This window comes from Otolemur garnettii, unplaced genomic scaffold (genome assembly GCF_000181295.1).
Source record: "Otolemur garnettii isolate 467f Iridium unplaced genomic scaffold, OtoGar3 scaffold00087, whole genome shotgun sequence".
NCBI classification, from domain to species: domain Eukaryota; kingdom Metazoa; phylum Chordata; class Mammalia; order Primates; family Galagidae; genus Otolemur; species Otolemur garnettii.
Genome location: NW_003852482.1, coordinates 5,623,969 through 5,636,652, shown reverse-complemented (window position 1 = coordinate 5,636,652; position 12,684 = coordinate 5,623,969). Strand labels below are relative to the sequence as shown.

The 12,684-nt window shown below is 44.1% G+C and overlaps 1 protein-coding gene across 1 annotated transcript in view; it reads right to left on the bottom strand.

Moving 5' to 3' along the window:
- LOC100958198 (mediator of RNA polymerase II transcription subunit 27) overlaps nt 1-12,684 on the bottom strand; it is a 66,758-nt gene that overhangs the window by 21,340 nt on the left and 32,734 nt on the right. The window contains exons 2-3 of the mRNA XM_023516149.1: nt 10,852-10,959; nt 1,591-1,632 (exon numbers count right to left, since the gene is read on the bottom strand). Coding sequence (XP_023371917.1) covers nt 1,591-1,632; nt 10,852-10,959 — 150 coding nt within the window. The remainder of the gene's footprint in view (nt 1-1,590; nt 1,633-10,851; nt 10,960-12,684) is intronic.

The following is a 12,684-nucleotide window of genomic DNA, read 5'->3' as shown; positions in this document are numbered from 1 at the left end:
CAACGCCCGGCTATTTTTTGGTTGCAGCCGTCATTGTTGTTTGGCGGATCCGGGCTGGGGATTCGAACCCGCCACCTTAGGTGTACGTGGCTAGCGCCTTAGCCGGTTGAGCTATAGGCGCCGAGCCTGTAGTAATATAGTTTTGACAAATATGTACAGTTATTTAATGACTACAATTAAGATACACAATGTTTCCATCACCCCAAACAAGCTGTCTCGTGCTCCCACCTGTAGGCAACCACCAGTTTGATTTCTGTCCCTAAGGTTTTGTTCTTTCCTCAGAATGTCATATAAATGAAATCAGACAGTGAACAGCCTTTTATGGCTGGCTTTTTTCACTTTAACACATTGACTGCCACACTAGCAAAGAAAATGCTTTCCTTGGGGCCATGGTGTTTTATTATGAAAACAGAATACAACTGTGAAAACAAAATGATCCTTTTTATTTAATTAAAAATTTGTTATTTTTTGTTTTCTGTGCAACAGTTGTATGCAACTCATGCAGCACTAGAATAGGGTGACCAGATTTTAACATCTGTAAGGCGGGACAACATGGTCGGGGGGCGGGGGACGGGGCAGGCAGGGCCTGACAACAATGCAAACTTTGATAAGCAGTTCTCAATAATCACTTCTCAGCAATTATTTATTACAGTTTAACATTATAAAATTAACAAAAATAATATAAAACTCATATTCTGGTGAAATAGCCATATGGCGGCTGAAAACTGTATATTCCCTTCTTGTTCTCCAGCCTGTTTGTGCATTCTTTCCAAAAATTGGGACTTTTAAAAAACACCACGGGATGCGGGACAAATTGTTGAAAAGTGGGACTGTCTCGCCAAAATCGGGACGTCTGGTCACCCTACACTAGAATCAATTTTTACACCGCATGCCATGGGAGTTGTATGTAACTCACGACATACTTACTGAATTTGTTCCTAAGAATTGAGTCATTTGTCATTCCACAAGTATTTGTTGTGTCTGGAATGGACCTTGGGTGGTCATACCCCAAGTACTTACAAGGATGACTTGTTACTACCTACTATCACCTGTATTTCCTTCAAAGAGCTGCCAGACAAACATTCAAAGTGACATGTGCACTCCGTGGCACTCTTAGGCTGACTGGCTGGAGATGGGGAACAGAGACCAGTGGCATAGGAGATGTGAAAACAAGAAGCAGAGGTTTCACAGCTTCATGAGGCTTAAAACTAGGGTGACTTCAATACAACTTGTTGGGAGGTCTAACGCAGCCACACACCAATCCCTCCCCCTCTTCTCCTCCTAAGACACAGAGGCAAAGGAGCTGGTTAGCCCCACCCCCTAGAAGTTCATGCCAAAGGACCTTAACTTTCTAGGCAAGCTGTGGAATTTGCTCACCTCCTAAAGTCCCATATAAAAGGGTCTCTAACTGCCCCTCTCCAGATTCCCTCCCTTCTCAATAAACCTCGCCTGAACATCTCCTATGTCACTGGTCTCTGGGTGCCCTTGTTTACACCTATTCCAATTCACACCACAGTTAACGTGTTAAAAAAGGTCTCTGATCACATTTTCCTAATACCTCTTGAGTAAGAAGCAAAAAGCAAAACTTACCTTCTGGAATACTTGATAGCTGGATTTAGACCATATGTCAAGCTGGGGAGACAAGAGATAAAAATCATCAGCATCAGTATCAGGATTCAGGATATCATATCATCGATACTAGGAATGAGACTAACTGCTGTTACCTTTATTAAATTTGAAAAAATTCTGATTATGGAATAATAGGATCTTGAATGTCCTTCTTCAAGTTCTTCTTTATCAGTCTGTAGGTAATTGAAGGAAACTGAATGGAGGGATACAGCAAAGTCAACTTGAGGCCCTTGACTCTTCCAAGGCTCACATGTGAGCTGAGCCTTGCTCACTTTTCTAACCTTGACTCCTGCCATGGCTCTCCTGCATCACGTGATGTACCAATGTCAGTTTTACCTCAGGACCTTTGCACTGGCTGTGCTCTTTTTCTGGACTGTTTTCCTCACAGGCTTAACATGGCTCTTGTTATATTTCCTTCAGCTCAAATGTCACCTTATCAGAGAAGTAGTTTCCACTTGCCTATTAAAATATTCTTCCCAGTATTTGTCACTTCTATTCTCTTTAATGCTTTCAAAATTTAATTTTTATAACACTTAAAAACTGCCTAAAGCTCACTGCTTCTGTTCACCTGCTTACTGTTGACCTTCCCACGGGAATGTAAGCTGGTGCAGGGCAGGAGGCTTGTCTTCCTCCTCATTACCTGACGGGGCCTGACATGGGCCCTAGCACATCATGGGCATCAGCATGTCTTTGCTGCTGAGTACCTGTCCCATCCCTGGCACCACAGTCACCCCCCACACGTACTTTGTCCTGGAATACCAGACAAGTCTGTGTGACTGGCGCCATCAGCCACCTACATTCCAGATGATGAGACAAGGGTTCAGAGTCCTTCCTCAGCCCCAGGTTATCTGACCAGGCATCTTTCCCAGATGGTCTCACCTGGTGGTATTCAAACCTGGCTGGGCATCATAAGCCCCTGGGGTAATTTTTTCCTTTTCATTTTGAATATACAGATTCCTTGGTCCCTCCCCTGGAGGGTCTGGAGTGAGCCCCAGAGTTCTGCTTCTTTGTTTGCTTTTTAGCAATGCTCCTCAGGTTAACTGTGATGCCTGGGTGGTCAGGAACCCCTGATCTAGAGGCACCCCAACTTAACAAATGAGGACACTAGCAGTCCAAGATGCAACATGGGTAGGGCTCAGAGTAAATCCAGTTCAGTCTTCCTCTGGCCACGTTTGGTCACACACAGGGTAGTTCAGTGGCTCATTCTAACCAAAACTGTTTGGGTTATACTGGTTTGCATGATTCTAACCAAAACTGTTTTGGTTATACTGGTTTGCATGATAAATACAATCAATGCCTTTTGTTCCAAGAGTTTAGAACAAATAGAGTATGGCAAAAACAGAATTACCCCCTATCCAGGGCTGGAGACAGCTCAAGCATAGTGATTAAGTGAGGATTCCACAGTGTGTCCCATAGGCACAAAAAGTCAACTTTAATATATGAGTTCAAGAGCTGAGTAAACTGAAACACTTTGCCAATGGGTTTCTTGGAACCTGCCTTTGGGATTGGCCAGTGGTCAAGATAAGAGACCTGAGACCTCGCTGTTTAAGCCTATATGTTGTGTTATTGATTTTGGAGAAAAAGAAAGAATGAGAAGCAATTGGAGAGGGAGACTCCTTTAAGAAGACGGCTCTACATTTGACCTGGACACTCCAGAGCTCTGTTTCAATTTGGAGGAAAACACCAAAACTTTGCTTTCTGCAAACAAAGCTGGGCTGTGAAGAGGCACACATTCAGTTCTCTGGCTTCTTCCTGCTCACAATTAGTTTCATGTAAAGTTCATTGTCTTCAGAAACTTTCAGGATAGCAGAGAAGGTTAAGATGATGCTGAGGAGGCCTCTCTGGACCTCTGCAGGGCTCCTGCCGGAGGGTGGAGGTTTAGTTAATCCAGTTCTGGGGTTGATAATGGGAGAGATTTCACTGATCAAACATTCACTCACTCAACCTGAAAAATACACCTCAAATCCACCCATTTCTTCAAACCCACTGCTTGCACCATCTTTTTCCAGGATTTCCACAAAAGCCCTAACAGTTTCCATTCTGGCTAAACTGCCCTTCAGAAAGATGGTGTTAACTGTCAGTCACTCCCCTCAGCCCCTGATTTAAACCACTAGATGGGAGTAAGAATTTAAAAAATCCTCAGGCATTAGAATTTTAATTTGACAGGTTAAAAGTCCGTAGGGGGGAAAGTGACGTTACCTCCACATAACTCTGAAGGAAACCTCAAAAGAAACATGAAATTAATTCCCTACACTATCAATTCTGTTGCAGGAAACTACTGTTGGGCAGCTGGTTATGTCTATCTAAGAGCCCGAATCAGGTTTGTATTACTTTCTCAGTGCAGTGGTTTAGACCAGGGCTTAACAAGTGCATCATTTTAAGATAATTCAGGGATTGTAGGATGAATACCTTTTTGCATCTTTTAGTTGTAACCAAATCACTGCAAAGATGACAGGGAGATGCCAAAGATTCTAAATCTCAATTTGAACTTGAAACTATTATAGTTCTTCCATTTTAAGCCCACAGCTGTTTCCTCTGAAGTTCTCCACTGTTTATTCTTCCTGCCTGCGCACATCAAACATAAGCAGACCAAGACATAAACACAGAGTCCGGAAAAGCAGAAAAGAAGAATCTATGTAGACTAAAAGTTATAGTTTTTACCTAAAAGAGAAAATTATTTTAAAAACCCTCCAGGGGCTGTAAAAAAGTTTTCATGAAAAAGAGAGAGAGAAATATGCATAGGTTTAATTAAAAGATGGACTCTCCAGCCTAACTGTGGATTCTCAAAACCACCACACTTATTCAAAGTAAGGATACTGCTTTTTAGAAAGGAGGTTTAAATATATTATTCAGGACCCTAGGGAAAGTTCTACCATCTGGGACAGAAGGACCTTAGGTAATATGGTCTATTAACCTGGTGGGTAAGAAAGGGATCCAATAACAATGGGTTTCCTTTTTGCTGGGAACACACAGCAGGTGGTTTGTACTTGATTTTCTGCTAGATTTATGCCAAAGAAAGCCATTTAAATGTGCATTCTGGAATCCATGCCCTGCCTCTTCTTAGGGCCAGGAAGATTTCAGAAATTCATTTCAGGGAGCCAGGACTGATCTCAGTGAATATTCATTAGCTGCAGCTTATTCACTGTAGAGGCAGGCATGGCTACCAATTTTTTTGCCAGCTGCAATATTAAAAAAAAAAAAAAAAGCATCCTGGAAGCTGCACACCTTTAGCCTGATGAATAACAAATTATTCTGAATTACAGGGTCAGAAAAAAAAGTGAAGCACCCTTCCAGTATTCTGGGCAAGGATTAGAAAGATCTGAAAATGGAAAAGTCAACTTTGTGGTGACTGGTGGCTGAATCTGCAGTCTTAGGAGCAGCTTCTGGACTCTGGGGATTGAAATAAACATTTTAGGGGTGCAAATGTGGTCTACTCTCAGGTGTAATGAAAACAAACCCTGAGATGACCAACTGCGTTAGCACAGACACCTCTGCTCTCACAGAAAATACCAAGACATCAGAGGGTCTCAACGCACAGGAAGGACTTGTGCAAGGAAATCTTAACAAATCATACTGAGAACAATCAGTGCATCAACGTCAGCAGGCCTGGCCATTCTGACTGCGATGCTGCCCATCACTACCTCTGTGTCAACGTCGGCAGGCCTGGCCATTCTGACTGCGATGCTGACCATCACTACCTCTGTGTCAACGTCGGCAGGCCTGGCCATTCTGACTGCGATGCTGACCACGGTCATCCCCTCTGTCACAACCAGTGACTGCAGATGTTATTTACTGATGAGGATACATTGAGCCTGTGCTCACCTAAATTGCATTACATTATTTTTTTTTTTCCCCTCAGTTTTTTTTTTTTTGGCAGGGGTTGGGTTTGAACCCATCACCTCCGGTATATGGGGCCGGTGCCCTACTCCTTTGAGCCATAGGCGCCACCCTAAATTATCTTTTAAAATCCTCTCAGCAATAGCATGAGGATAAAATAATTTCCACTTCACAAATGAGGACACTGAGGTTTAGAGAAGTTAAATAACTTGTCCACCGTCACATGGTTAACTTATGGAGAATTTGAAGCTAGGTCTGTGCCCAGAGGCCAGGCTCTAATCTTCCCTTGCCTTTCTGGGGACTTCAGGTAGAATTCTTACTCTCTGCACCCACAGCCATCTGGCACTGCTTAAGGCCGGTTGCTGTGACAGCTGCAGCAAGTGAAAGTTGTGGAAACTTATCAATTCTTTATATCATTTGGAAAAAACAGTGTAATCAACATTAAATTATCTAAAATGCATAATTTCAAATAAAACTCAGGACCCACACAAGAGTGTCAAATTCTAAACCTTGTATTTAGTAGCTTCATCGCGCAAGGTCAACAGGTGACAGACATGCCAGGTGGGGTAGAACACTGCGGAGTAGCAAGTTTTCAGAGCTACTTCCGTGTGGCCATCTTCTCAAGCCTGCCTACCCTCCCCAAAGAAGCAAAGAGAGAACACAGTGTCACGGGTCTATTATTCTTCAACTTTTCACTTTCAATCAGAACATGCATTTGTTACTAAAAACTGCTGAAAGCACAACTTCAGGGCCTCCTCTGCATATGAATCAGGCTGGATTCCCCTTTCCCTGGCTTTCACCCTTCCCCCCAGAAGTAACAAGAGGCCATTTTTCTGAAGGTCGTCTGAACAATTTCAAAGGCTATAACAAATCAAAATGTTCCCTGCATCTAATATCAAACGGGGCTGATGCCAACACTTATTAGAGAAATCAGATTCAAGCTTCCCCCAACCCCCTCGACCCAAACACACACACACACATATCCAACTTTGAAGTGGGAAGAATGCAGGGATCAGAAATTACCCTGGAGACAGCTCTGGCTGTCTTTGAAGGTTTCCTTTGATACCACCATTTCTTTTCCTCTCTTATGCTCAGAGGCTAAAAGCTGCCTTTTTTATTGATATGGGGTAATTAATGAAGCTATAGCATTAACATAACCTAAATCCCCTAATAAGATAAATTCAGCCGAGACACTTATATTTTTCAGTTAAGTCTGACTAGTATAAAATCAGGACAATGGCCAAGTACTCATCTTAAATCTTGCCTTTTTACATGCTGAGTCATGGCTCTTGCTACGCCCCGATTACAACGAATAGCAGTCGGTAAGTCTTAAATGCATTTTTGTTTTTTGTTAGAGGAATCAGGCTTCTGGTGCTTGGTATCAACGATCGCACCACAGGTAAAGAGACAGGACCCTGTAGTGTTGGCAGTGGTACTGCAAAGTGGCAGTTGTTACTGCAAAGTGCAAAGCCATGGCCTTGCTGGGATGGATTTTGATGGGGAAAATACCTACCGGGTCTGGAAACTCGGGCTGGTGCTGGGCCATTTCTGTGGCAATCGTTAAAGCTCTTAGAATTTGCTGGTTGCTTTGGGCTTAGAGGACACAGCAACTGCATAAGCAGAAGTCAAGCCCATAGGAGGCTTTCCGAGCCACACCCGTGCCTCTGCGGCTGTGCTCCAGGAGACTGCAGCAAAGCACCTCCTGCAACCACTCAGGCACCAACTCAGCAAACACAGGGCTGTTATCTTGGGAAGAGCTAAATTACAATTGACAATTTGTTCTTGTAGACCACGCCTCAAGCTCCTACGGCTTCTTCCAAACAGTACACTTTATTTGGAATGTGCCAGACATTCCAACACATTAATGGCACTAATGTCTATATGTACATAAATACATATCAGTACACAAATACCAGTGTCGGGACTTCAAATAGAACACTAATAATGTCTGCAGAGTTTTATTTTTATCGTTTGTAAAGGGCTCTGAAAAAAAGAAGGAGCTAATCAAATTGGCTAGGCTTAGGTTAGGGAACAGTCACTTGAGAGCTTCTCCACCAATGTGGTCAATGTACCCTTAAAATAACAAAGGGGCTGGTCCTCCCACCTTGGTATTCCCAGTTTCAGAGTCTCTGCATAGTGTTCTGTCCTATGCAGTTGTGAAAGCGGCCCCAGGGCTTCCTGTCCAGCCATGTGCAGCTGAGTTCGGAATCCCACATGCACACCCACTCTCCTTCTGATGGACAGACAGGCCAGGCTAATCTCTCAGGGGAATAACACATGGCTCTCCTTTATCCTCTGACTGACTAGCTTCAACTCAGCTTCTTTTATTTCCCATTTCTCGTGTTTGGTTCTCCAGTCTTCCATCCCACTAAAATGTTTTCACATCTCACAAAGGCCTTCTTATTGTCTCCTCCCCTACGTGAGGGGGCTTCTACTCATGGGAACAGAGTCCCCATGAATCTGTGCCCTCAGGTGGCGCCTGCTAGGTGAGGTGTGAGACCTGGCTCTGCGAGGCTATGGGAAGTTTCTTCAGCACTCTGAGTCTCAGTCTCTTGAGGTACGAATGAGTCTGGTGTCAGTACTTAACATTAAGATACCATTAGGAGGATCTGATAACCCCTAGGCTAGGTTTGCTTCATGTAGTACCTACCACATCAAAATATTTAATATTGTTCTCATTTTTATTAATTGCAAGACAGACATGCAAACCAATAATATTGTACCGGTACAAGCAAAAGACTTCAGAATTCCACGTGCACAGTAATAATGAAAGCCGGGTCTGCCACCTCCAGAGCCCATGCTCACCAGCGCAGCCCACATGCAGAAGGCTCCTAGGAAGATGGGACAGGATGGGAAGGATGAAGGCATTACACCAGTGTAAAGGGAGGAAGAGAAGTTTGACCGGTGAAGTAGGAGGGGTAACTGGCCCGTGGCAAAGGGCACAGAACGTGCCAGTGTGTGAGAGTCTAGCATGTCCTGGGAGCCATAGGCTGGAACGTAAGACAAGATATGTGAGAAGATGGCAGACGAGGTCGGAAAGGGAGGCAGGGTCCAATTATTAGGCATCCATATGCCTTTAAGAGGAGTTTGGGGAGTTTAGGGAAGTGTGTTTTGTGAAATACCAATGTCACAACTATGCTCCAAGAATAAAGAAAACAAATTTGGTGGCCAAATAAGTTAGGAGAATACTGCCTACTATATTCTCCTCTTGGGAGGCCCACAGGTACATGAGCAAACTAAAGTAAAGAAGCCGAGTGAACTTTCTCTAACCCAGACTGCCTCCAACTTGTTTGCCCGTGAACTGCTCTGTGCCTGACATCTATTAATAGCCCACTTTCCTACTGTGGGGAGGGCTGCTCTGGGCAATGGGGAGAGAGTGAGAAGCAAGAGAATCACACACTTGCGTGTGTATTTTAGGAAGACAGTTCTGGAAGCCAAGTGAAGGACAGACTGCGCAGGGAGCTGGAGCTGGAGACTGTGAGTGAGGCGGCTGGTGCAGCTCTTCAGTTCAGAGATAATGAGCGCCTCCGAGGAGCGGGGTGGCCGCAGGGCCAGTGTGAGAAACATTTAAGAACGAGAACAGCCAGCACCCACTGACAGACTAGATACGGGGATGAAGGGAAGAAGGGAAGAAAGGAAGAAAGGTTTAAGCCATTAAGGGGTGGCATTGCTAACCAAGATAAGGAAGAGAGGAGGGAGAGTAAGTTTAGGGAGAAGGATGATTTTAGTTTTTGGACAGGCTGAATTTAAGGAATCTCCGGAAAGGAGAAATCTGATCTAGAAGCAAATCACGAGTAGGGTGACATGGGTCACAGTGGCCAAGGGGACTGGGCAGAGGGAGAAGGGAACTCTGAGCAGCTGGAGAGCCATGGGGAGGAGAAAGGAGGAGTCACCAGACAGAGACAAGTTTTAGAACTGCCACTCACATGAGACTGTTCTCCAAGTCCCTTGTTGTAAGCGCAGAACAGAAATGATTCCAGTCACCATTTATGAGTATTCATTTCAGTAGAGGGCAATTAAATAAGCAGAATGCTAACGGCATGAGACAAAGTAGGTAAAATCTTCACTTCTTCTTATAATCTCTTGGGTTTCATTTGCACCCTGAGTCTGGCATTCCAGCAGCATGGTTCTGATTACTACTTGGCTTTCTAAGTTCTCTATCTCCCCAGTTCACTTGTGAGTCTTTGGTGGGCAGGTATGACTATAAAGCTGTCTATTTGGAAAACTCCCAAGAAGCACGGCATCTGCAAAGGGCACTGTAAATGCCTCTGTGGGTGCACACTGCCCAGCACTGCTCCTGCCGCTGATCCACAGGGTGGAACCCCCTTCCGGAGCTGCTGTGCCCACACATTATCCACTTTATACGCTTGCTCCAAAGACATTTGGTTTTCTCAAGAAGAAAAAGGAAACCTCCCCTCAGTGAATGATTTGCTCTCAACGGGGAGACTTAGGAGAGGAAAAGCAGCTTCCCACATAGAGAAGGCTTGTGTGGAATGTGGAAATACCGGGTTACTTGTTCAAACACCAGTCTCATTACATCATGGGCCCCACTTCTTATACAACACACTGTTATGTGCTAAGCCACATTTGTCACCTTTTTTTGAAGAACATTCTGTGATGAGTTCTAGTACTAACAAACTTTTGATTTTAAAGAGATTCATGAGGGGAGGGGAAAGCTCCTGATGCAGGGAGGGGAGCTGTGGCCCAGGACAGTCTGGGTAGGCGCTGTGTGGCGGTGCTCATTAACACTCTGGCTGCAAACACAAATGAAGGCTGTCAACTCTGATGAGCATCCTCTGACACGCTGTAGAGCCACATGGAGAATGTACAGTCAAAAGGAATAAGGGTTCACCTGGGTGAACTTTCCAGGAAACGGACCAGCCATGGAGGAGCGCGTCTTCTCCCAGCAGCAGTGTTCACTTGGGCTGCTGTGCACCAGCAGCTTCCTGAGGGCTATGTGTTAGTTTCCTGGAAGAAGAGTGTCATCAGGCTGTGTCAAACTAACTCGAATTTTCCTCATGGTTCCAGGAAAAGCAAAGCGCTGAACCCTGGGCTATTGATGAGCTGCTTGACTTGGAAAAAAAATCCATTTCCTCAGAAGACACGTTTAATGAGGCAACTGGGGTCTAAGGTGATAAATTAGAAATTCAACTAAGGGCATCAGGCTTAGAGGGAAAAGCAGAAGCTTGATGAAAAATGCAAGCAGAGAGAATGAATTTACAAAAATGCTTTTTTGTAAAGTGTTCATCTTCACACTGACAAATCTATGTTTGTTGATCATTTCAGCTATGATTGCTAGTTTTTAATGTCATTCATCAGGGACTCTCCTACATTTGTTCTAGGATATAGAAAATAAAGGAAAAAACAAGACCCCAGAGTGCTTACCTTGCCATCCTCTGTGTAGACGTTTTCATTATACCCTTTTACTATTGTTCGATCAATGAACAGGCTCCGCATGACGACAATCACTTTCAAAACCTTTCCCAAGGTCACCTGTCAAAACATGTGCATGCAAACATGAAAGCTTACACTTGAACACGGGTATCGCACAACACTGGCCAGGACTATAAGAAGAACTATCACTCTCCCATCCCGTTTCTGAGAGGTGCATAGAGGCTGTTCTGAGGGAAAGCACAGTGCGTGCCCTGTACTTTGGAGAACAAGCTCTCACCAGAGCAAGTTCTTCTTGTAATCACTTAAATATATCACGCTCCGACTCATCTAACTACCCTGAGTGTGTCAGTATTGTTGGCTTATAAAGCTCAGGTTAAGTTTCACATGCTTACTCTTTGCTGCATCCATCTAAGATTACCTTCTTCAACGCTAAGATCCCGTAAGTCTGGCACTCTCAGATTTAGTGAGCACATTAGTTTTCACACAATGTTACGGCCCCACGTGTACCCATGGAGTGTGCAGAAAGTACAATACACAGAGTATGTTAAGTAAACGCAGGCACCAAATGACCCTGGCTCGAACAATCTATTTATAATACCTGACAAAATAAAATAAATAAAATCTGAAGGTAAAAGTAGGTAAATTTTATTTCTTAAAAAGAAACATGATCTTGAAAACACATTTAAGTGCTCTTAATCTCTTAGAACTTAAGCATCTATTATGGATTTAAAAAAAACTTAAAAAATTGCAATTTCATATATGCCAGGGAAAAAGGAACCTGCTGTGCTTGCTAGAATAGGCTCAGCACCAAGAACAGAAATGACTGGCTAGGTGTGGTGGCTCACACCTGCAATCCCAGCACTCTTTTTTTTTTTTTTTTGCAGTTTTTAGTTGGGGCCAGGTTTGAATTGCCACCTCCAGTATATGGGGCCGGCGCCCTACTCCTTTGAGCCATAGGTGCCGCCTCAATACCAGCACTCTTGAGAAGCCAAGGTGGGAGGACTGCCTGAGCTTAGGAGTTCAAGACCAGCCTAAGCAAGAGTAATACCCTGTCTCTATTAAAAATAGAAAAATTAGTTGGGTGTTGAGGCGGGTGCCTATAGTCCCAGCTACTTGGGAGGCTGAGGCAGGAGGATCGTCTGAGCCCAGGAGGTTGTTGTGAGCTGTGATGCCACGATACCCTAGCCTGGGCAACAGAGCAACATTCTATCTCAGAAAAAAATGAAAAAAGAACAGAAATGGCACCTTACTTTCTTTTTAGGGTGCTATGGGTTGGCTATGGCCCATGTTGAAATGCACCCCCAGTGTGGTGGTGTTAGGTGGGAGGGCCTGGTGTCTGAGTCATGCAGGTGGGTCTCTCATGAATGGCTTGTTGCCCTTCTTCAGCTTCTGAGTTCTCGCTCTGGCAAGATGGGTTAGTTCTTGATGGAATGAACCAGCTCCCTAGTCAGGGTGCTATTCTAAGACCAGGACATCCCTTGGGTTTTCCTCCTTCCCATGTGTCCATTTCCCTCTTGACCATGCATTTATACAGAACTGTGAGCTAAAGTTTTCATGTAACTGAAAATCACCATGTAAGGATGCCAGTAAACCAGAAAAGTAGCATCAGCAACTATCTTCAGCCAATGTGCAGCCTCTTGGAAGAAGAGGGAGGGAGGGAGGAAAACAGCAAGAACAGTCGAGTTATAGTTTTTTACTTATAAACACTGAAATCAGTAGCTTCTCATACGCCTCCTCCAAAAGGGCTACCATTTTCAATTGCACATTTTTAACTGTCTTTGCTAATAAGTATAGATAACTAGGCAATTTTTTTTTTTTTTTTGA